Source organism: Salvelinus sp. IW2-2015, linkage group LG8, assembly GCF_002910315.2.
Source record: "Salvelinus sp. IW2-2015 linkage group LG8, ASM291031v2, whole genome shotgun sequence".
Classification (NCBI taxonomy): Eukaryota; Metazoa; Chordata; class Actinopteri; order Salmoniformes; family Salmonidae; genus Salvelinus; species Salvelinus sp. IW2-2015.
In genome coordinates, this window is record NC_036848.1 from 27,434,155 (window position 1) to 27,457,590 (window position 23,436).

General features: G+C 40.5%; 2 protein-coding genes and 1 pseudogene across 2 annotated transcripts; all 3 read left to right on the forward strand.

The window, feature by feature from the left end:
- Nucleotides 1-3,316: 3,316 nt before the first annotated feature.
- Nucleotides 3,317-7,444, forward strand: LOC111968213 (tubulin polyglutamylase ttll6-like; annotated as a pseudogene).
- Nucleotides 7,445-16,742: 9,298 nt separating this feature from the next.
- Nucleotides 16,743-19,219, forward strand: LOC111967664 (homeobox protein Hox-B6b). Its single transcript, XM_023992888.2, has 2 exons — nt 16,743-17,834; nt 18,405-19,219. Exons 1-2 carry the CDS (start codon nt 17,408-17,410, stop codon nt 18,656-18,658), a joined length of 681 nt encoding a protein of 226 aa, XP_023848656.1. The 5' UTR covers nt 16,743-17,407; the 3' UTR covers nt 18,659-19,219.
- Nucleotides 19,220-19,632: 413 nt separating this feature from the next.
- Nucleotides 19,633-21,875, forward strand: LOC111967663 (homeobox protein Hox-B5b-like). The gene is made up of 2 exons (XM_023992887.2): nt 19,633-20,381; nt 20,906-21,875. The coding sequence occupies exons 1-2, from the start codon at nt 19,790-19,792 to the stop codon at nt 21,151-21,153; spliced, it is 840 nt and encodes a 279-aa protein (XP_023848655.1). The 5' UTR covers nt 19,633-19,789; the 3' UTR covers nt 21,154-21,875.
- The last annotated feature ends 1,561 nt before the right edge of the window (nt 21,876-23,436 follow it).

A 23,436-nucleotide genomic window follows, 5' to 3' on the forward strand; every position in this document is an offset into this window, starting at 1 on the left:
CAAATCCGACTTCCGCCCGTGGTCGGTCCCTCTCCTTGTTCGGGCGGCGTTCGGCGGTCGACGTCACCGGTCTTCTAGCCATCGCTGATCCATCTTTCATTTTCCATTGGTTTTGTCTTTATTTTCTACACACCTGGTTTTCATTATCCAATTACATGTTCATGTATTTAACCCTCTGTTTCCCCCATGTTTGTTGTGCGTGATTATTTCTATGTTCAGTTCGGTTATGATGGTTGGTTTTTCGACAGGTGTTGTGGTCACCCGTGCGTAATATTTACTGTTGGTTATTGGTCAAGTGTATTTGTTTACCTTGTGCCTTTTTTGTTGTTGAGTAAAGTAGGTTGCTCACTCATTTTGCTCTCCTGTGCCTGACCTCATGCACCAGCTACACTCACCTTCTGACAAAATCAATCCCAGAACAACATCAAAGGACCTTGTGAAGATGCTGGAGGAAAGATCAGAAGATTCTATTTTCCAAGCTGTTTAAAGGTACAGTCAACTTAGTGTATGTAAACTTCTGGCACACTGGAATTGTGATACATTGAAATAATCTGTCTGTAAACAATTATTGGAAAAATTACTTGTCATGCACAAGGTAGATGTCTTAAACTGACTTGCCAAAACTATAATTTGATAACAAGAAATTTGTGGAGTGGTTGAAAAACGAGTTTTAATGACTCCAACCTAAGTGTATGTAAACTTCAACTGTATATACAGACTGTCATCAGCATATAGGTGCAACTTTGCTGGTTGCATCCCATTAACCAAATCATTAATAAAAAATGAGAACAACACGGTAGCTAAAATGGAACCCTGGGACACACCTCTATTAATCTCAAGAAAGCTAGACTTGTGATTGTCAGCACATGCACTTTGTGTTCTGTCAGAAAGATAGTTCCTAAACCAATTTACTGCCCCTTCACTTAGACCAGTGATACTGAGTCTAGCTAGCAACAATTCATGGTCGACTGAATCAAATGCCTTTGATAAATCAACAAACAGAGCAGCACAATATTGCTTTTTATCAAGTGCATGTATTTTTATCAAGTGCATGTATTTTTATCAAGTGCATGTATTTTTATCAAGTGCAAGTATCCGGGTGAAGTTTCTTTCTGACCCATTTTATTTGATCAGAACCTTGTTGGCCTGTGCTGCTTCATTCAAAGATAGTCTGTACACCCTGGTGGGTAGGCTAAATGCCACCTGTTTCCTGTTTTGAAAATGTTTCAAAATAGTCTGCCCGAGGAGAGTTTTGAAGAATTGTGATTAAATAATGCAATATTTTACTTGCATTAATGCTGTTTGCTCAGCAACCTGAACCTCCGTATGATCCTGCAGTAGTGTTTGAGTCTCAGTGAACTGGACGTCAGTGTCAACCTCGCCTCCTAGATGGAGCAAACTGACCTAAATCCTTTTTCAAAACTCTCCTCGGGCAGATGTGTCACAACTACTTGAATCTAGCAAACCTGATTCAAGTAGTCAAGAGTTTGATGATTATAATTAATGTGTACGTTAGCCATTATGACAACCTGAACCTTCTTGCCGTCCAAGTGAGAGGATAAACACAAGTACACCACAGAGTACATTTAATATCTGCACAAGTACAATGTAATTACTGGGTGTACACAGAAATTAGCTAATTAAAATCAAATGTTATTTGTCACATACACATGGTTAGCAGATGTTAATGCGAGTGTAGCGAAATGCTTGTGCTTCTAGTTCCGACAATGCAGTAATATCCAACAAGTAATCTAACCTAACAATTTCACAACAATTACCTTATACACACAAGTGTAAAGGCATGAATAAGAATATGTACATAAAAAAATATATGAATGAGTGATGGTATAGAACGGTATAGGCAAATTGCAGTAGATGGTATAGAGTACAGTATATACATATGAGATGAGTAATGTAGGGTATGTAAACATATAAAAGTGGCATTGTTTAAAGTGGCTAGTGATACATTACATCAAGATGGCAAGATGCAGTAGATGGTATAGAGTACAGTATATACATATGAGATGAGTAATGTAGGGTATGTAAACATTATATGAAGTGGCATTGTTTAAAGTGGCTAGTGATGCATTTATTACATCAATTTTTCCATTTATTAAAGTGGCTGGAGTTGAGTCAGTATGTTGGCAGCAGCCACTCAATGTTAGTGATGGCTGTTTAACAGTCTGATGGCCTTGAGATAGAAGCTGTTTTTCAGTCTCTCGGTACCTGCTTTGATGCACCTGTACTGACTTCGCCTTCTGGATGATAGCGGGGTGAACAGGCAGTGGCTCGGGTGGTTGTTGTCCTTAATGTCGGTGACATCGGGTGGTGTAGGTGTCCTGGAGGGCAGGTAGTTTGCCCCCGGTGATGCGTTGTGCAGACCTCACTACCCTCTGGAGAGCCTTTGTAATTTTGTAATTATTGTGTACCTACAAAGTACGTTACCCATTCCGATAATCTAATCGTCAGCTTCTGAAAGTGCCATCCAAGTGAGAAAATAAACACACTAATACATGGCAGAGTACATATCTGTAATATCTGCATAAATACAAGGTTGTTGCTAGTTCTTACACAGGATTTAGCTATTTACGTGTTACTCATTACCAAGTGAAAATACCTACAAATAAAAGACGAGCTTCTACTTTTGTCAACTTTATTGCGATTTGTAAAAAGACCTTACATTTCTTATAAAATAATAAGGATTTTTATTGTTAGATTAATAATTTGATTAACAAAGATATATATTGGCCTACTCAATAACATAAAAATAACAACTCTAGTGGGGACTCAAATCTGTAGCCTATAGTATGGTGAGTAGCCTAGATACAGTAGCTAGCTAATTTAGAAAAGCTGTAGAAAGGTCAATGGGGTGTGTGATTGGACAAAAGCCCAGCCTATTTGTATAGGAAATTCAGTGCAGAAGAGCAAGAGCAGGGGGTGCGTATTCATTAAGTCACAACTGTGGCAAAACGTTTCTTAAACGGAAGCAAACGGAAGGAAACGGGGAAGGACCTACCTGAATTTGTCCAAGAGAAACTCTCGTTTTTGTTTGCAAAACCAAACGTTTGGACTTATGATTACACCCCAGGACGTCGGAATGTTTTCAAACAACGTTGACACCATGTGCCTGCCACAATAACGCCTCGATCCCACCGACAGTGTCATTGCGCAAAAAGGGTACGCAGCATCATCTGGATATGTGTGCAAGAAAAGTTCAACATTCACCTTCTGCTACCATTTCTGTCAAGCCGTCTTCGCATACAGTTTGATGCATACATTCGATAAATCCAACGTTTGCACCACACACTGCATCGCAATGCTGCAAGGCAAACTCAGCGTTCCATTAAAAATGAATGTACTTCTGGTGTACCAAAATGCAATGACTCTATTGGTGTGATCGAAGTGTAACACATAATGGTTGCGTTCCCCTGCTCAGACGTTGCATGCATCAACCAATCATTGTGTGGCCATGTCATCGACAGTGTCATCGACTGACGGATGGCTCATTTGGTTAGCTGATACCTAAAATCATAGAGATCCTATTCAGAGGACTGGACTCTCTTCTGGACAGACTGCTCTGTCTCCCTGGACAGAGTTATGGACATGAAGCGTTACTAGGTACTCTACCTCTTCCAAGTCCACCTCCCTCTCCTCATAGCGCTCTGAATATGTGCCTCTGCAGCTGTTGAGTTGTCACATTCAACGCTATGTGTTTGCTGTAACCTTACAGAAGATCAACCACTTTCCCAGGATGAGTGAGATTTGTAGAAAGGATCTTCTGGCTCAAAACATGAACCGCAGGCTGAAGCTCTTCCCCAGATACTACAATATCTTTCCCTGAACATGGTGCCTACCGGCAGAGTGAGTTCTCATTGTCACTGTGCTTAGTCTCATCATTCAAAACACGTATTGAATCAGCAGTGTAATCAATGGAGAATTATTATTATTATTTTTTGTATCTGCAGTTATAGGGACTTCCAAGCTTACACTAGGGCCAAAAAACACAAGACATACGTAAGGCAGACTCCGGTTGCCAAGGGAGAGGCATCGTCATCACCAAGTTCCGCAACGACATACGGCCCGGAGAACACATGATCTACCAGTTGTTCGTCTCCCGGGTGAGACTCACTGACACACACCTCCCTTCTCAGAGAGGGAACCTTCTAGACTTTTGTATGTATTGTATAATATTCTGCAGAATCGATTCAACTCATAGCTCAACTGAGGTTGCAGGAGGACAGGTGCAATAAAAGTGATACCTTATTATGTGACAGTATTTAATGGGACCAATCAGAGAGTAGGTTTATGACTGTCTTTATGAAGGACCAATCAGAGAGCAAGGTTATGATGATGTAATTTTGAGGGGACCAATCAGAGAGCAGGGTTATGACGATGTCATTAGGAATAGACAAATCGGAGAGCAGGGTTATGAGGATGTCATTATGAAGGGAACAATCAGAGAGCAGGGTTATGATGATGTCATTATGAAGGGACCAATCAGAGAGCCGGGTTATGTCAATGTTATTATGAAGGGTCTAATCAGAAAGCAGGGTTATGATGATGTCATTAGATATATCATAATGCCAACTGTGCTCTCCCCCAGCCATTCATTATTGACGGCTTCAAGTTTGAGCTGCGTATCTATGTACTGGTGACCTCCTGTGACCCCTTCCGCATCTTCCTGTACAACGATGGGCTGGCTCGCTTCTGCACTACCCAATACAATGAGCCCAGCAATGGCAAAGTGGTGAGGTGGACAAGATGGCTACTCAGTTAACACTTCTAATGCCAACTGTTACACAGCATTACACACTTCTCATTTGCCTATCTTGCTCTGTTTGGCAGTGTTGTTTGTACAGTTGATGCTTTGAAGCACTAGATAATAATTTAACATGAGGAATCTCATCAGTAACTTTACTGATCCCTGACTCTCCCTCACTGACTATCTTTCTATTTCTACAAGGATGATGTTTGCATGCATCTGACCAGCTATGCCATCAACAAGCCCAGTGAGAACTTTGTCCGTGATGACGACACTGGCAGCAAAAGTTAAGCAGGTGTTCCTTTACTTCAAATACCTCTCGAATTGAACTTTACCTTCATTTCTTTGTATAATTCATCTCATTGGGAATTCCCATCCACAAGTGACTGCTAAGCCAATGCTTCCATCTCAGTTCCCTTCTCCCTGTCGTTCCAGGAAGCTGTCCACCTTGAACACGCACCTGGAGGCCATGTGTTACGACACAGAGAAGATGTGGCTGGACATTGAGGACGTGATTATTAAGACGCTCGTTTCTGCCCACCCCGTCCTCAAACACAACTACCACACCTGTTCCCCTAACCACGCTGCTGGCAGTGCCTGCTTTGAGATCCTGGGCTTTGATGTGCTGCTAGACCATCAACAGGCCCTGGGTGCTAGAGGTGATGCCCTCTTCTTGGGTTAGGAGGACGTATTGATATGGGTCCTATATCCCTAAAGCGTCTTTTGAGCTAAGAAATGTGTTATGCTAAGGCATTTTGCTAGCATATTATTTTAAAGCTAGAAAGCAAACAAGGTATATTCATCATGCTCAATTAGGTTAATGTGTGTGTGTGTGTGCAGGTGAACCACCCCCCCCCAGTTTCCCCACTGATTTGCCCGGGATTAGAAGGATGGCCTGCTGTATGACACCCTGGTCCTTCTAAACCTGGCTGCCCGTGACCGCCATAAGATCGCTGAGGAGGATAAGCGCAGGGTGAAGGAGAGGCTGCTGCAGAACTGGTCCAGAGAGGCCCGGTACAGTCAGAACAACGTGATGGGTAGGAAGAGCATTTGGAACTTTGTATTTGTGGAATTTCAATGTGCTTGTATGATCAGTTTGACCATGTAACAACAAGCTATGATGGGTCATATTATGAATTATCATGGTTATAGACATGTAACAAACAAAGTGATTTGGACCAAACTCAATCCGGTATGTATTTTTTTTGATGCATTCAATTCATTCATTCAGTTGTGGTCAGTGGAGGTCATTTTTGTGTTGTGAGGAGATGTGTCAGTCCCAGGCAGCCAGTGTGGAGCAAGTCCAGATGGACGAGGTCAAACACCCAGGTGGCTTCCGCGGGATCTATTCCCGCGAGGGTGGAGAGAAGTACTTCAAACACAGCAGCGCCCTGTTTCAAGAGACTGCCACCTCCAAGACCAGGGAGGAGTGTGCCACATAGACATCCCATGTTGAGGCAGGCAAACACTTTCACACACAGACACACACACACACACTCACATACAGGCTTGTAGACAATACCATGAAAATACTCAAACAGAAAATACAAAATCTTAGTTTATATTCACTTTTTTCGTTGTTTCATGTACAATTTATTTCTGTGTGTGACTGTGTGCTTAGGCAGCAGCTGCAGGTGCTACGTCTAAAGCAAGAGCAGAAGGAGAGGGAGCAAAATGGGAACTGTAGATGAGACTTGGGGTCCTGTATCATTGCTAGATCCGTGACATGTTACCTATGGTTTTCTATGTATTATTACCTACAGAAGCCTAGCTGTCCTCAATCATAGAGGGAAGTCAGTCTCATGGCATCATTGGGAGTGGCAATCTTACTTGTAGTTGCAGGGCCTTTCAGCGGCCACAGGAGGGAGCCAAACTTCTTTCCCACTGAACAACTTACATACATGTCCAACTACCACACCATAAGATGGCCATTTAACACATCTACGTTAACATCTCATTAAATACTGAAAAATGATTATACATTGTGATGAAATGTTTCCTTACTATATGGTGTGAATTGTGTCTCTCCAGCTCTTGACCTTGCTCCCCCTGCTTCCTGCAACTTACTTACTCCCCCTGCTTACTGCCCTACAGTGCAGCACCTCTCTGAGGAGGCGGAGAGGGTGATAGAACTGCTCCAACGGGACCAAGTCTATCAGCTGCTGCAGGGGGGGACACCCCAATCCTGACGCCATTAGAGATAGAGATGGTCTGCCAGGTGCCAGGGGACCTGAGGAGGACCAACAGTACCCAGCGTATTCCATGGACAAGTGAGCTCAACCACTGAGCATCCATGCTGCAGCTCTTGTCCTCACTTTATTGCATCATTACCATACCGCCACTGATCTCAAATTGTAGATTGTACTTATGGATAATCATGTTTATTATTTTGAGGGCATAGTATTGATTTTCTCTACCTTTCTCTCTCTCTCTCTGTCAGTGGTGCTCGTCAGTGCGGTATGAGCTCATCCCATGCAGAGTCCAGGGCCTGGGCCACAGTGTCAAATCTCTCCCAGCTCATGCCTGGATGGCTCCACTGCACCCCCCATGTCCTCTGGCCCCAAGGCTCTCCAGAGCCTGTTTGTCACTTCCACCCCAGCCCCACTGATCCAGCGGCCTGACATCCCCCAACTCATCCACAACCCCTCCCGTAAAGTCCCCCAACACGGACAAAGGCGTTAGGGAGCAGGGATGTCACTGGTCCTTCCATAGTGCCAAAAACCACGAGCGAGGGAGAGCAAACGAGCTTTCCTGGCAAACTTTGCATAAGTTGTTCCCCAAATACTCTCCATATACTGTATACATTTCTTCATTTTTTTTTTACATCCTCAAAATGAAATTAATTTCTATGTTAGGACTGAGCTTCTGATAATTGATTGAGGTGAAATGGTGAGAAGAGAAATGGAGTGAGGCCTTATTGTGAAAATATGGAAGCAATGGTGCATATTGTGACTTAGGTATTGCTGGTACTTGGTAGAAAGATGTCATTTAATGTCTATGCAAACACTGTGGCTTTTACAGAATGGAATTTAAGTGAATACTATCTGTGTCTTATCAAATACCTTGGGTTGTTAAATATCACCATAACCACTGAGACAATGGTGAAAACTCTTCAAAATATTATTTCAGGAAATCTGGACATTTTACTCAGTTATGTGAAATCTGAAAGGAAGAGATGGGTGTGACCAGGTAGTCCTATAGCAAATGTGTGCGACTTTGCTACTAGGCTTTGTTATCATATTAGTTTTTGTTTATAATTCTGCAATGGTAACCATAATCGTTCATTTGTGCTAAGTCTTAGAAGAAAAAAACGCTCGGGGCACTGAAATTACCACGAAGCGGGACTAACAAATACTCCTCAGATTTCACTGATTTTAATTGTAGATTAACCCATAGTATTTTCACATGGCTATTTGGGATGTGGTGTACATTTGTTTGTTGCGCATTATTTTATTTGAGTTGGTGAGAAATATGTTATGCATTCATCTTTGCTCATGTTTATATGAGGATATTTGTTAAATTCAGGATGATATTGATAATAGTACTAGGCTTATTATCAATATGCTCCATATGATTAGTCAAACAGTTTAGCAAATAATAAGTGAGAAATCGTAGACGTTTTTATTGTAACACCCCAGTTTTGCACCATTTTAGGCTATCAAATTATAAGTGAAATCATTGGAAATGCAAACGATAGGCTATTTGAATGAAAATTAAAGCTTCTCTCCTCTCTTTAACAAGGCTCCCTAGTGGCGCAGCGATCTAAGGCTAGGCATCTCACTGCTAGAGGCGTCACTCCAGACGCTGGTTCGATCCCGGGCTGTTTCACGTGATCGGGAGTCGTCCGGGTTAGGGGAGGGTTTGGCAGGTGTAGGCCGTCATTGTAAGTTAAATGAAGGGAAAATAAAAAAATAATCGCACTGTTTGATTTGTTTAAAATGTAGCTCATAAACATTGTACTAGGCTACTGTACATAATTGGAAATTCGATATGTCGATTGGTTTAATTTTACCTCAGTGAGGATTTGGAAAGAAGGCTATTTAGAAGAGATGATTTAACGATATATTTATTGTTCAATTGGAATATAGAATACGCTGAATTTCTACTCGCGTGATATACAGGATCTCTCAAGATCTAGGACTTGTGACTATTGGATAGTTGGCATAACAAAAGTTTAAATTACAGTTTAGTTATAGCCTACTTTTATATAACGTGCAACAAACACCCTTTATCGCAACATTTCACATCTCAATAAAAGCACATACATTTTATTGTAACCATGTGCAAAAAATACTACTCAGCCCCATTTCTTTCATTCTATTTTTACCAATGACCTGCATTAAACAAAGCCTGTGTGTCCATGTACGCTGATGAGTCAACCCTATATGCGTTAGCAACCACAACTATATATATTTTTTTAGTTTTAAATGTAACCTTTATTTAATTAGGCAAGTCATTTAAGAACAAATTCTTATTTACAATGGCGGCCTACCCCGGGCAAACCCAGACGTAGCTCGGCCAATTGTGCGTGCCCTATGGGACTCCCAATCACAGCCAGTTTGGGACTGTAGTGACGCCTACTGATATGCAGTGCCTTAGCCCGCTGCACCACTCTGGAGCCCAAACCAATGAAGTCACTGAAACCCTTAACAAAGAGTTACAGTCAGTTTTGGAATGGGTGGTCAGTAACAAACTGCCTGAATATCTCTAAAACTAAGTATTTGGTACAAATCATTCCCTAAGTTCTAGACCTCAGCTGAATCTGGTGTAGCTGTTGAAGATGTTGAGGAGACTAAATGACTTGGTGTTACCTTAGATTGTAAACTGGTCAAAACGTATCGCTTCAATGGTTGTAAATATGAGGAGAGGTCTGTCCGTGATAAAGAGATGCTCTGCTTTTCTGACCCCAAACTCCACAAAGCAAGTCATGCAGGCTCTAGTTTGATCTTATTTTGATTATTGTCCAGTCATGTGGTCAAGTGCTGCAAAGAAGAACCTAGTTAAGCTGCAGCTGGCCCAGAACAGAGCGGAAAATGTTGCTCTTCATTGTAATGAGAGGGCTAATAAATCTAATTTTATTGGTCACATACACATGATTAGCAGATGTTATTGCGGGTGTAGAGAAATTGACTACGGGAAGAGGAGGACTGAGCACGCCCCCATTCTCATCAACGGGGCTGTAGTGGAGCAGGTTGAGAGCTTCAAGGTCCTTGGCGTCCACATCACCAACAAACTAACATGGTCTAAGCACGCCAAGACAGTCGTGAAGAGGGCACAATTAAACCTATTACCCCTCAGGAGACTGAAAAGATTTGGCATGGGTCCTCAGATCCTCAAAAGGTTTTACAGCTGCACCATCGAGAGGATCAGCGGAGTGGAGGTGATGTTTCCTACCTTCACCACCTGGGGGCGGCCCGTCAGGAAGCTCAGGACACGGTGTTCAGACCCAGGGCCTCGAGCTTAATGATGAGCTTGGAGGGTACCATGGTGTTGAATGCTGAACTGTAGTCAATAAACAGCCTTCTTACATAGGTATTCCTCTTGTCCAGATGGGATAGGGCATTGTGCAGAGTGATGGCGATTGCATCGTCTGTGGATCTATTGGGGCGATAAGCAAATTGAAGTTGGTCTAGGGTGGCAGGTAAGGTAGCGGTGATACAATCCTTGACTAGTCTCTCAAAGCACTTCATGATGACAGGGGTGAGTGTTACTGGGCGATAGTCATTATGTTCAGTTACCTTTGCTTTCTTGGGTACAGGAACAATGGTGGCCATCTTGAAGCATGTGGGGACAGCAGACTGGGATAAGGAGAGATTGAACAAGCCCGTAAACACACCAGCCAGCTGGTCTGAGACGCTTGCTAGGGAGACAGCCTTGTCTGGGCAGACAGCCTTGCGAGGGTTAACACGTTTTAAATATTTTACTCACGAAAGCTACGGAGAAGGAGAGCCCACAGTCCTTGGTAGCGGGCCACGTCGGTGGCACTGTGTTATCCTCAAAGCAATACTATGAATGTCAGTTTCTCTTGGCTTAGAGTTGAGGAAAGACTGACTACATCACTTCTTGTTTAATAGGAAACATTAATGTGTTGGAAATTCCAAATTGTTTGCATTGTCAATTTACACACAGCACTGACACACACACACACACACCTCACCAGGCATGCCACCAGCGGTCTTTTCACAGTCCCGAGGTCCAGAACAAACTCAAGGAAAAGTACAATATTATACAGAGCCATGAGTGCATGGAACTCCCATCTGATATAGCGCAAGTGAACAGCAAACCTGGTTTACATTTTTTTTTTAAGCAACACCTCATGGAACAATGCCTCTCCCCCATGTGACCTACTTGTTGTGTGTATGTACTGACATGTATGTGTAACTAAATAGATGCACACACAGGCACACTACATGTTAATGTTTTTAAATGTATGTAAATTGTAAAGTATTTTGTCTGTAATGTCTTTTTCGTTATGGGACCCCAGTAAGACTAGCTGTCGCCATTGGCATCCTAATAAAAAATAAAAAATATATATGATTTGTGATCAGCAATGTCAAATCAAATCAAATTTTATTTGTCACATGCGCCGAATACAACCTTATAGTGAAATGCTTACTTACAAGCCCTTAACCAACAATGCAGTTTTAAGAAAATACCAACAACAAAAAAAGTAAGAGATAATAATAACGAATAACTAAAGAGCAGCAGTAAATAACAATAGCGGGTCTATATATACAGGGGTACCGGTACAGAGTCGATGTGCGGGGCTACATTGGTAATCGAGGTAATATGTACATGTACACTACCGTTCAAAAGTTTGGGGTCCCTTAGAAATGTCCTTGTTTTCCATGAAAACATACATGAAATGAGTTGCAAAATGAATAGGAAATATAGTCAAGACGTTGACAAGGTTATAAATAATGATTTTTAATTGAAATAATAATTGTGTCCTTCAAACTTTGCTTTTGTCAAAGAATCCTCCATTTGCAGCAATTCCACCTTGCAGATCTTTGGCATTCTAGTTGTCAATTTTTTGAGGTATTCTGAAGAGATTTCACCCCATGCTTCCTGAAGCACCTCCCACAAGTTGGATTGGCTTGCTGGGCACTTCTTTACGTACCATACGGTCAAGCTGCTCCCACAACAGCTCAATAGGGTTGAGATCCGGTGACTGTGCTGGCCAATCCATTATAGACAGAATATCAGCTGACTGCTTCTTCCCTAAATAGTTCTTGCACAGTTTGAAGCTGTGCTTTGGGTCATTGTCCTGTTGTAGGAGGACATTTGCTCCAGTTAAGCGCCATCCACAGGGTATGGCATGGCGTTGCAAAATGGAGTGATCCCTTTTACCCTGTACAAATCTCCCACTTTACCACCACCAAAGCACCGCCACACCTTCACATTGCCTCCACCATGCTTGACAGATGGCGTCAAGCACTCCTCCAGCATCTTTTCATTTTTTCTGCGTCTCACGAATGTTCTTCTTTGTGATCCGAACACCTACAAGTTAGATCCGTCTGTCCATAACACTTTTTTCCAATCTTCCTCTGTCCAGTGTCTGTGTTCTTTTGCCCATCTTAATATTTTATTTTTATTGGCCAGTCTGAGATATGGCCTTTTCTTTGCAACTCTGCCTAGAAGGCCAGCATCCCGGAGTTGCCTCTTCACTTTTGACGTTGAGACTGGTGTTTTGCGGGAACTATTTAATGAAGCTGCCAGTTGAGGACTTGTGAAGCGACTGTTTCTCAAACTAGACACTAATGTACTTGTCCTCTTGCTCAGTTGTGCGCCGGGGCCTCCCACTCCTCTTTCTATTCTGGTTAGAGACAGTTTGCGCAAGAATAGAACAAGAATAGACTGACGAGTTTCAGAAGAAAGTTCTTTGCTTCTGGCCGTTTTGAGTCTGTAATCGAACCCACAAATGCTGATGCTCCAGATACTCAACTAGTCTAAATAAGGCCAGTTCTATTGCTTCTTTAATCAGAACAAACATTTTCAGCTGTGCTAACATAATTGCGAAGGGTTTTCTAATGATCAATTAGCCTTTTAAAATGATAAACTTGGATTAGCTAACACAAGAGTGGTGGTTGCTGATAATGGGCCTCTGTACGCCTATGTAGATATTCCATAAAAAATCTGCCGTTTCCAGCTACAATAGTAATTTACAAAATTAACAATGTCTACACTGTATTTCGGATCAATTTTATGTTATTTTAATGGATATTTTTTTTTGCTTTTCTTTCATAAACAAGGACATTTCTAAATGGCCCCAAACTTTTGAACGGTAGTGTAGGTAGAGTTATTAAAGTGACTATGCATAGATAATAACAGAGAGAAGCAGCGTAGAAAGGGGGGGTGGGGGCTATGCAAATAGTCTGGGTAGCTATTTGATTAGATGTTCAGGAGTCTTATGGCTTGGGGGTAGAAGCTGTTTAGAAGCCTCTTGGACCTAGACTTGGCGCTCCGGTACCGCTTGCCGTGCGGTAGCAGAGAGAACAGTCTATGACTAGGGTGGCTGGAGTCTCTGACAATTTTTAGGGCCTTCCTCTGACACCGCCTGGTATAGAGCCCCTGGATGGCAGGAAGCTTGGCCCCGTGATGTACTGGGCCATATGCAGTACCCTCTGATGCATTTATGCTAATTGGGCTATTTTATATTCATTGGCCTAGTGTAAAAAAAAAAGTGTCTACTGAAGGTTAATGTAAAAAAGTCTGAAAGTGTGGATTAATTAGGGAGTTAATGCCAGGAAAGAGGGACACACACACTATTTAAATTCATTTTATCCACATTCATGACCCAACAAAGCCCAAAGGTGTGCAGTTAATGAAAACTGTAATGTATTGAAATGCTTTATGTTAGTTTACCTATTGTTGATAGATTGTTAGCATGTTTTAGCTGCAATAAAAACGGGCAAACGTAGGACTAGAATCTACTTGTCACATTAATTCGAGGAAGAATCATTTCAAACTGCACTATTAGACAACATCAAATTCAAAAGATCAGAAGATAGCCTACATAATATACATCATATTTAAGAATTTCCTAGAAAATAATGATAATGATAGAAAACGTATTTTCATTTATAATCGTGGAGGTTAATTGGGTTATTTCGATAAAAAAAAATACTTACCTTTACGATAATTGAATTGAACTAAATAACTGTCAGTTTTCTAGAATAACCTATGTTCGGTTTGGGTACCCCATTTTCGGGAGATTAGGCCGATATCTCTCTGTGCAACCTTTTGCAGAGGGATTAGGTTGCATTTGGAGGGGAGGTGGGGGGGGGTTGTGGTTTTATTGCATCTATAAATGTCGGAAATCCTTTTTGTCAACGAAATGATATTGAACAGGGCACCATGCAAACAGTTGCTGGGGATAGGCCTAGCCAAGATAAATAAAGGTTAAATAAAAATAATTAAAAAAGAGAAATGTTCCATTCATTTGATATTTACTTTTCACTTCATATACCTGATGTTTTCATACAGGGATATCTTTGGTATATATCTCTATTTTAACAAACAACTATTTTATATGTGAGCAAAATCTAAAAATGGGTGGCTCAATAGGCTTTAACGGAGGGAAATATAACACATTTTGCTTGCGTTTGCTTGAAAATGTGTGCTAACGCTATGAAGGTAGGCATACATAAGGGAGTCATAAAGACTGCACGGTTGATTATGTTGATATATAGTTTAACTAAATTAATAACTAAATGTAGGCTAATGCAAATGTAGACTAGGCCTAGCCAACTATTATTAGCCGCTTACATGAGCTACCTAAACTTTTAAACCTTTTATCAATCCTTTAAGTAAACGTATAGTAGGCTGCTTACCCTATAATACAATGTAAATAGTTATCAAACATGTTATAGATTAGCCTATATGCTATAGTGTGGAACTACAATTGGGGAAACGTTTCCATATTTTTGCTTTTTGAATTGAATTGATAAGGCATGATCATCAAATTCTCTAAATATGATACCAACCTGAAATATTATTGGTCTAGCCATTTCGCTTTATAGACAATGTAGCTTCCAAAAATTGCTTAAGATGCATACCCGTCTTTGAAAGAAAAAGATGGCGATGAAGAAAAAAATGCCTTCTACTGGAAAATGCTATAAATTTGAGTCTCTTTATGAAAATGTATAACTTTGTGATGGAATTTTACGACTGCCTGGGTTCTGGGATTGGCTGAGGTTGGTCATGTGGACTCTGGACAGGGAACTTTTTTCCCATGAGGTTGTATTGCAGCTGTCTGTTTTCTACGGCTCATTCAGTAACACCTTCGTTTTCTTGGCTTTTTGTCTTTGCTATGGTTTAATTGTGTCAAAGAAATGTGTCCAGTGACTGTGCAGCTCCATCAACTGAGAGATGGAGTCAATGAGGAATCTCTCATCCAATGCTAGACTATGCTAATGTGGCCATCTCTGAATTGTACCGTCAAAGAAGACTCAATATACGCCAGGACAATGGAATATTTATTTTATTTTCAACAGAGGGACTCGTTTAGTTATTGTTATTTACCGTATGCTTTATACCAAAGGAACAACAATTGAATATCTAAAAAGAACCAAGATAATCGCATCCGGAATACCCACAAGCGAAATGATGGATTATAAACAAAGGTAGGTCGTCAAGTCTCAATAATTTCCTATACCACCACAATCATACTAGAGTAGGCCATTAGAGGTTCAAATTGGATTCGATAACAAACAGTTACACAAACATTGGTAGACCTCAAAATGGCTACAGTGTCTTCAGTGTCTTTAAAGTATAGCATTGTTTCCATTTGCAAAACCTGGTTGCTATACTGATAATGTGTTAGTGGCAAAATGGCAGCAGCATCTTTGGCGGGTGACGAAGGTTTCAGATAAATAGGTAGGCCTATATGATACCTCTTGGAAGCTGCCACAAGTATTCTGCGTTTCGACCGGCAGTCCAATTCATATTAATTCTTGCCGCGTTCATATGCTAGTCGGAACTAGGAAACTCTGAAATGTCTGCATTAATTCAGCTTTATGCTGAATTTTCTTCACCTCGTCTCATTTATTGCTCTTTGACGCCATCTAGGGGCGATAATAGGCCTACATTTGGTGGCGGTGGCACCTCCAAAAAGGCTTCTTACCCGAAGAAATCCATAAACTTTTGAGTTAAGGGTGTATTCGTTCTCAATTACTGCATTTCCATGATTTACCAAGGTCAATAAATGCATTCAGTAACACACACACACATATACACTCAATTAACATATTGGCACATATTCTTTCTTTTTTTTCTTTCGTTTTTTATAATCAAATTAAACAAAAGCAAGCTGATATGCATTTTGCACAGAAGCTATTGAAGTTGAAAAGCTGTCATTCTGCATACAGCGATGTCGTAGGATACTAAGCTAAAATGTTTGATTAGTTGTTGAAACAAAGGCCTAATGCTGTTGATGGAAAATTGAATGAGTACACATATAAACTATTAACTTGGCTCAGCAAAGGCCTGCTTTTCTTGACGTTGATTTCAGAAATGGCTTTTGCATTTGGCTACTTGTGATAGGTAATACGAAATGATTTTGAATGAGAAATTTCAAATTTGTAATTTTCAAAAAGGAAAATATAATTTATTGGAAAAAGGAAATGCGTCATTGTTGTAAAGAAGGTAGCTTTGTTTATTTTTTTTATTGACCGTTTTAGTCATCCAAAAAATAACGATAATAGCGTAACAATAATACATATTCAATTAAATAATATAGGCCTACTGATAATATACTTGGTCTTGATCCGTTGGAAAATCATTTTGCCTCTGTGTGAGCATCTGTGCGTTGATTTGTAAGTGTAGACGTCTTGGTCGTGTTTTACTCTTCATCCGCCCAGTATGGGAACACCTAGAAAGCATAACGAACACGTTAATTTATACGTGAAGGAATGATGAAACATAAATGTTATCCAACAGTTTAAAATAACAGCTGCATGAAAGTAGAGATTCATTCAGCTGCAACAATGTAATCCCACTGGGCACACATACACTGGTTGAATCAAGCGTTGTTTCCACGTGTATTCAATGAAATTACGTTCAACCAATGTAGAATAGACGTTGAATTGACGTCTGTGCCCAGTTGGATATGGCCACTTTTCATTGTGCAACTAGGCTACTTCTTAGTAATCAGTACTTTACATGTGTGGGTAATTGAAAGTGACAACCAGAGAACAACAGCATAATTCGTCTCAAGTAGGCCTACATTTGATTATTTGTTTTAAAGGTGGTGGGGGAGATGGGGAGGGGAGAAAAAGAGCGGTGCTGTCAGAATTATATAATTTATTTACATAATTTGTTTGCATCGAAATTAAGAACAAAAACGAAATACTTCAATTTTGAATGATCGAGGTTGCTCATTTGATATGTGCCTGGGCGCTACGTTTCCAGTCACTGGTGACCCCTGTTCGCAACATGAGCCTCCCAGGAGGGCAATATTGCAACCGCAGACGTTCGCTATTGGCCAGACGTTGATCAGATGGTACAGTTCCCTTCTGCCCTATTCAGTGGCATCACGCAAGCCCCCTTCAGCTAGAACCAAATCTCCGATAAAGTAATGGCAAACCCACTTGGACTATAAAACATTACAAATCATATTCCTCGGAGCATACCGTTGTTCATCCAATGAGTTCCTATTTTGTCAACTCAACTTTTCCTGTTTCTCGGCCGGGAGGACAGGAGTCTCTCCTGGGTCAGATACCATTATATTCCTCCGGATATACTGACCCTTTAAGACACTTTTCTAACGCTACATATGGAGCTGCCAATATGCAAGAGAAGGCTTACCCAACATCATATTACCAGCAAACCTCTGGTGTCTACGGTCGCCCCAGCACCAGCGCTCCCTGCGACTACCCAGCTGGAACTTTTTACAAGGACAGTGACCGTTCGTGCGCTTTCGCAAGTCGAGAGGAGCAGCCGCTCGTATTAACTCAGGATCAGCGCAGGTCAGAGTGCCTCGAGCAAAATGTAAACATAACCACTGCTGTGGACGACAAGTCTTCTTCTCTGCTTTATCCGTGGATGCAAAGGATGAATTCTTTCGCCGCCGGTGAGTGAAACTTTTTTATTTGTAAATATTGTTTTAAACTTCTGACCTGTTTACAATCAGCATGTTGCCTATCAATCATGTGACTACCGTAACAGCGTTGCCTGTCCACAATATGCATTCAGATTTGAGTCCATAAGTAACTATTTCTTATGCAATTAAGACGGGGCAAAATCATTTCAATTTTGAAAAGAGGAATAATTCTACAAGACATTGTGTGAACACATGATTTGGATATGTATTGGATTCAATAGCCCAGGACGTGATTCACGTGAAAAATATCTGAACAGATAGATAAACTCGTTTTGTATTGGAAACAAAATGTTGCTAAGCTATGTCAAAATACAGTAGGCTATCATGTGAATCAAAAATCATTAGTATAGGCTAATGGCGGGCAAATGTAATACATCCAATAACAATAGTAGTCTATGATAATAGTTATTAATAGGGATTATAACAGTATAGCTTATAAAAGTGATAATAGTGTAAAGGTTATAATCAATATTTTAGCCTGTCTATCCCTTTGTTTCTTACATAATGGCTGACTGTTATTAGCGTTCCTTTTTTTTGCAGGGGCCTTTGGTAGCAGTGGGCGCAGGGGCCGTCAGACCTATACTCGATACCAGACACTTGAGCTCGAGAAAGAATTTCATTTCAATAGGTATTTGACCAGGCGTCGTCGAATCGAGATTTCGCATGCTCTATGTCTCACTGAACGCCAGATAAAGATTTGGTTCCAGAATCGCAGAATGAAGTGGAAAAAGGAGAACAAAGTAATGAATCCTTCGAAACCCAGCGACGAAGAAGAGGAAAACAAGACAGATTAAAAGACACTGAATAAATAAGCTACACAAGCCATAACTGTTGTAACATGAATTGAGAGCTGTTGAATTATTGTTGTTGTTTTTCAGAAAATAGCTGCATAGGCCTACACATTTTTGTGAAATATGTCAATAGGCCTAGACTAATATATTTGCACGATTAAATAGCGTATGTAGGTTAGAAACAGGTTAAAACTACTGTATGCAAGCCTATTCTTATTTGATCGTATTTGTTTTTAGTTTTGTAAATATTGTTGCAGTAAATATTGTTTGACTAGGTCTGTGCAACAACAGACCTAGTCAAAATGACACGATAATTCAATAGTTTGCTTCAAAAAATGTCCTTAATATCGATACAAGCTTTGTAATAGCCTAGTGTGTGTTGTATATTGTTCGTTTTTGACTTTTACATCGCTTTGTCATGTTCAACTGAATAATGTTTTGACAAGTTATTTATTGTGCACTTGCACATCTGGATGCCATGTGCAGTGTAAGCATATGTTTTGTCATCTTTTATAAATACAAATAAAGCATTGTTTAGTGGTGTGAATATTTAATAGAAAGATTTATTGCTGTACAGGCTGGTTTCATAATTATTGTATTATTATTATTATTATTTCCTGTAAATATTGACCTAGTTGAGCAAGCCCAACCTTTAGTCTCTCTCTTTTAACGATCAAATTGCTAATGTATTACTATAACAGATTACTGGGATACATGTCTGAAATACCTGTTGGTAAAATAGTTTAGCCTACTTTTATGTCCGAGAATGTTCTAATAAATAAAAAAATCCTGCATAGCGTCCTCACTGACAGTTATCTCCACTGCCAGTAGATGACGCTGTCTGCCTACTTGGATCTCAGGGCGCAATGGGGAGGCACCATTGACTTGAGCATAACGACCATAATTTCGTCATCATTTGTAACCATAGAGCATGAATTACCTCTTGAAGTCATCAGTGAGAATTTACGACTGGTCAACAAAGGCACGTGATTCCCGAGCGCTCTCCCATATTTGGCCGCATACCTGGCAAAGTTCAGTAGGCTTCATTGCTATAATTCATGATTACATCATAAATCGTGAAGCAGAGGATTATAGCGACAAAGATCTACAAATCGAGTCTTTAAAAACAACCAAATGAGCTCTTACTTTGTTAACTCGTTTTCAGGGCGCTATCCGAATGGCTCCGACTATCAGTTATTAAATTATGGGACTAACGGCGCTGTGAACGGTACGTTTAGGGATTCTGGCACCATGAACTCCGGGTCTTTCGGCTGCAACTACAATGGCATGGACCTAACRGTAAATCGCACCAACACTGGTAGCCACTTCGGGGCTGTTGGGGATGATACCCGTGGTTTCCCGTCCACGGGCACGGACGCCCGGTACAGACAGCCGACCTGCTCGCTCTCGTCTCCACATCCACACCCCCTGCCTTGCGCCACCCCCGAGTCTTTGGAAATAAAAAGCCCCTCTCCTCCATCTGACCGGACCACGACCTCGGGCGGCAATAATAATCTCAACAAAGGCAACAACAGTCATTTCACAGAGATAGAGGATACCGCCGTTGTCTCTGAGTCCGAGGAAGGCGCACACACAAGCAGTTCCAGCAGCACGGCTGCCCGGGGGCAACAACCACAGCAGGAGTCCAACGCAACCTCCACGACGTCAAACGATTGCCAAACGCCACAAATATTCCCTTGGATGCGGAAACTGCACATTAACCACGGTACATCTTCTACTGTGTTTTGTGGTGGTCTTGCTTTGTAGTGGATTGCATGCTTGCTGTTGTGTTTTCCTATAATCTAAATTTGTAGCATCATAAATCTGTCAAGTGTTGCATGAACTCGGTAAGGTCACTAAAGATGGTATATGGCAACGGATGGGGTAGCAGTTTTATGATCATTGTTTTTTTGACGGGGTCCAGTGCAAGATAACACATAATAATTGGTAACCTATGCAGGAGATTTGAATTGAAAACAGTATGAATTAAGAAAACTACTGTTCAAATATTGAATTTAAATGTTGGTCAATTGGTGGGTATTTATATTTATGGCTGGAAGCAAGTTCTATTTCTGGTTCTGTAGCTACAATACGTGCATGGCACTCGCCCGCTTGCAGCCTATTCCACACCCATAAATGCTCCATATTTTGCCTGTTCTGTTGATTAAACATGTTTATTTTTGTAATGTTTGAAATTATATTTCCCCTATGTGTTGTCCACTTCTAATATGGATTTTTCATACAATTTAGAAATGGCTGGACCAGATGGGAAAAGGGCCCGAACAGCGTACACCCGCTACCAGACGCTAGAACTGGAGAAAGAATTTCACTTCAATAGATACCTAACCCGGAGGAGGAGAATAGAGATAGCCCACACTTTGTGCCTCACGGAACGACAAATAAAAATATGGTTCCAGAATCGAAGGATGAAATGGAAGAAGGACAATAAACTGAAAAGCATGAGTCTGGTTACAGGAGGCAGCGCGTTCCACAACTGAGCTCGAACTGCAAGTGATGATAAGGGGGAATCCGGAGTGTAAACTAAAGCGCAGCACCTTTCGGCATGTTGTGATTTTAGACGGAAAGATGTTCTGTGGTCTTAAACAGGCGTTTAGTTTTCCATTGTGTTATGGTAGCCTGTAGAACTTATCTTTGGAAATAGGGAAAAAAGAAAAAAAGACTAATTGTCGAAGGGTTTAAAGCCATGTGCTCTGTTTTATCTCTTGGAGGTTGTCATGTTTCACGCGAGCTCTTATATTGTGTAAACCGTCTAACAGGTGTAACGTGTACAGTAGACTATGTTTCCACACCATATGCTGCTCTTCATTGAATGTAAACCTGTAGATGATCATTCAAAGCGCTTTAGTGTACGTTTTAATGCTGTATTTATGCTTGATTATCGTGGCCAGAGCCTTATGTTTTCAAGGAGGTTTAAAAATACAAGTAAATATGTTATGTAGACTATACCAAATGCACAAATATATCAATTGTAATTGTTTAGAACTAAGTACTTATTATGTTGCATACTAATGTGAATGTAGGCTATTCAACATTTCAATGTGATCCATTAGTAGTGGACAAGGAGAGAGTGGTATTCTGTGGATTAGCCTATAAGGCAACAGTATGGTAAACATTTTGCCAATTAAGCTTTTTGTATTTGTATGTGAATCTATAGAGCTGGAAATAAAGTTTCTCCATCGCTTGATATATTTGAAGCAAAGTATTGCAATTAATTAATCTCTTCATTAAACATATTACAAAATAAGACATTAGCCCCACAAATGTTGAATGCAATATTGAACATATTCTATCGACACAAATGGGCTTTAGCCTAACACTCGTGAACGTAAACCATTCATGCCATTTTGTACTACTTGTGTCAACAATTTAGACCTAGCCTACTTCACCTTGCCACGTTCAAACAAATTCACTTCATAAAAAACATTTTCTATAGCTTTTGTGCTGTTTTAAATTAGTATATTATATAATAACACATTAACAAAAATAATTTCCATAGACGTTTCTATGCATATTATCGTTTTGAGATTACTTTTTGGGTCTAGGTTTATACGTGGATTACATTTGAGTCAGGTTTGTTGTTGATTTAATGTGGCAAGTATTTGCATTGTTTTAGTCCAACCTATATTGCCACTTATAAAGTGCCCGACATCATTTCAAGGCTATTGGAGTCATTACTTTTGCAAGCTGGCCTTCTTTACCAGAAAAACAAACGCTTACCCTTTTAAACTTACCCTCTAACGATTTCTTTGGGTTGAGTTGCTCTTCTGTTTGCTTGTATTTAAATATTCGTTTCCCCATCAAATGTCCCAAGATGTTGGCTGTTTTACAGGTGCATGGCTCGAAGTTAGTAAATGTCTCCGTACCATAGAACATATAACCCCTTTACTGACTTTGAAAGGTCACGTGGGGTCCATAAAGTTCGTTCTATGGTTTTGGGGAGTAGGCAATGTACTATATAATTCACATTCTTTAAGGAAAGTGACGGTTTAACTGCTGCGAGGGGATTAGAAAGGTGTGTGGACTGTATAGCACTAGTCTTGGGATTGAAAGTTCATATCAGAAATGCAGTGATAAAGTCAAATAAGTCTTCCACCTTATAGGATTATAATGAAAAAAAATGATTTATGTTATTCATGTTAGAATTAGCCTCAAAATACATTATTTTAAGAATCTATGGATTATAATCGAATTATTGGCTACCTAAACTCCAGCAAATAAGAATGAATGAATTGATTTTGTGCTGCGTAAAGTTAGAAAAACTGGGGGAAATTCTGTGGCTTTATGAACAGGGCACTAAGTAATTACATTTCTACATTGACTTAATTGAACCCCGTGCAGTCAGTGTAGAGGTTCTGATATGAGAAGGAAAATTAAAGTTAACAATTGCTTTGATGGAAAGGCAATGTAGGCTTTACTATACTGCATATGGCTCAGACTGAATTCAGAAAATTCGGAAAAAATCTTGATGTGAAATTCAAGTCTGTATACTAAAATTGGACCGTCTTGATAAAAGCATATAGCCTAAGGTATAGACAGGAACTTGAGCAGGGGTTTTGTGTCGATCTCCAAGATAAGCCGTTGAACGTGCGTCCAAAGAGAGGATAGGTGAATCCGCTGATAACTTTGGGGATCAGACGTCAGACGATTCGAACAAGTTATGCTGGATATATGGAGATCTAACAATATAAATGTTAGGCTTTATGATTCTATAAACGCATCACACACTCACCCTGATTGTATAGGCTTGGAATTACGTACGA

Excerpts from the sequence above, each read along its gene's own strand:
- LOC111967664 (XM_023992888.2), top strand. The coding sequence starts at position 17,408 with ATGAGTTCCTATTTTGTCAACTCAACTTTTCCTGTTTCTCGGCCGGGA. Across the intron at positions 17,835-18,404 it reads GATGAATTCTTTCGCCGCCG|GGGCCTTTGGTAGCAGTGGG; the intron begins GTGAGTGAAACT and ends TTTTTTTTGCAG.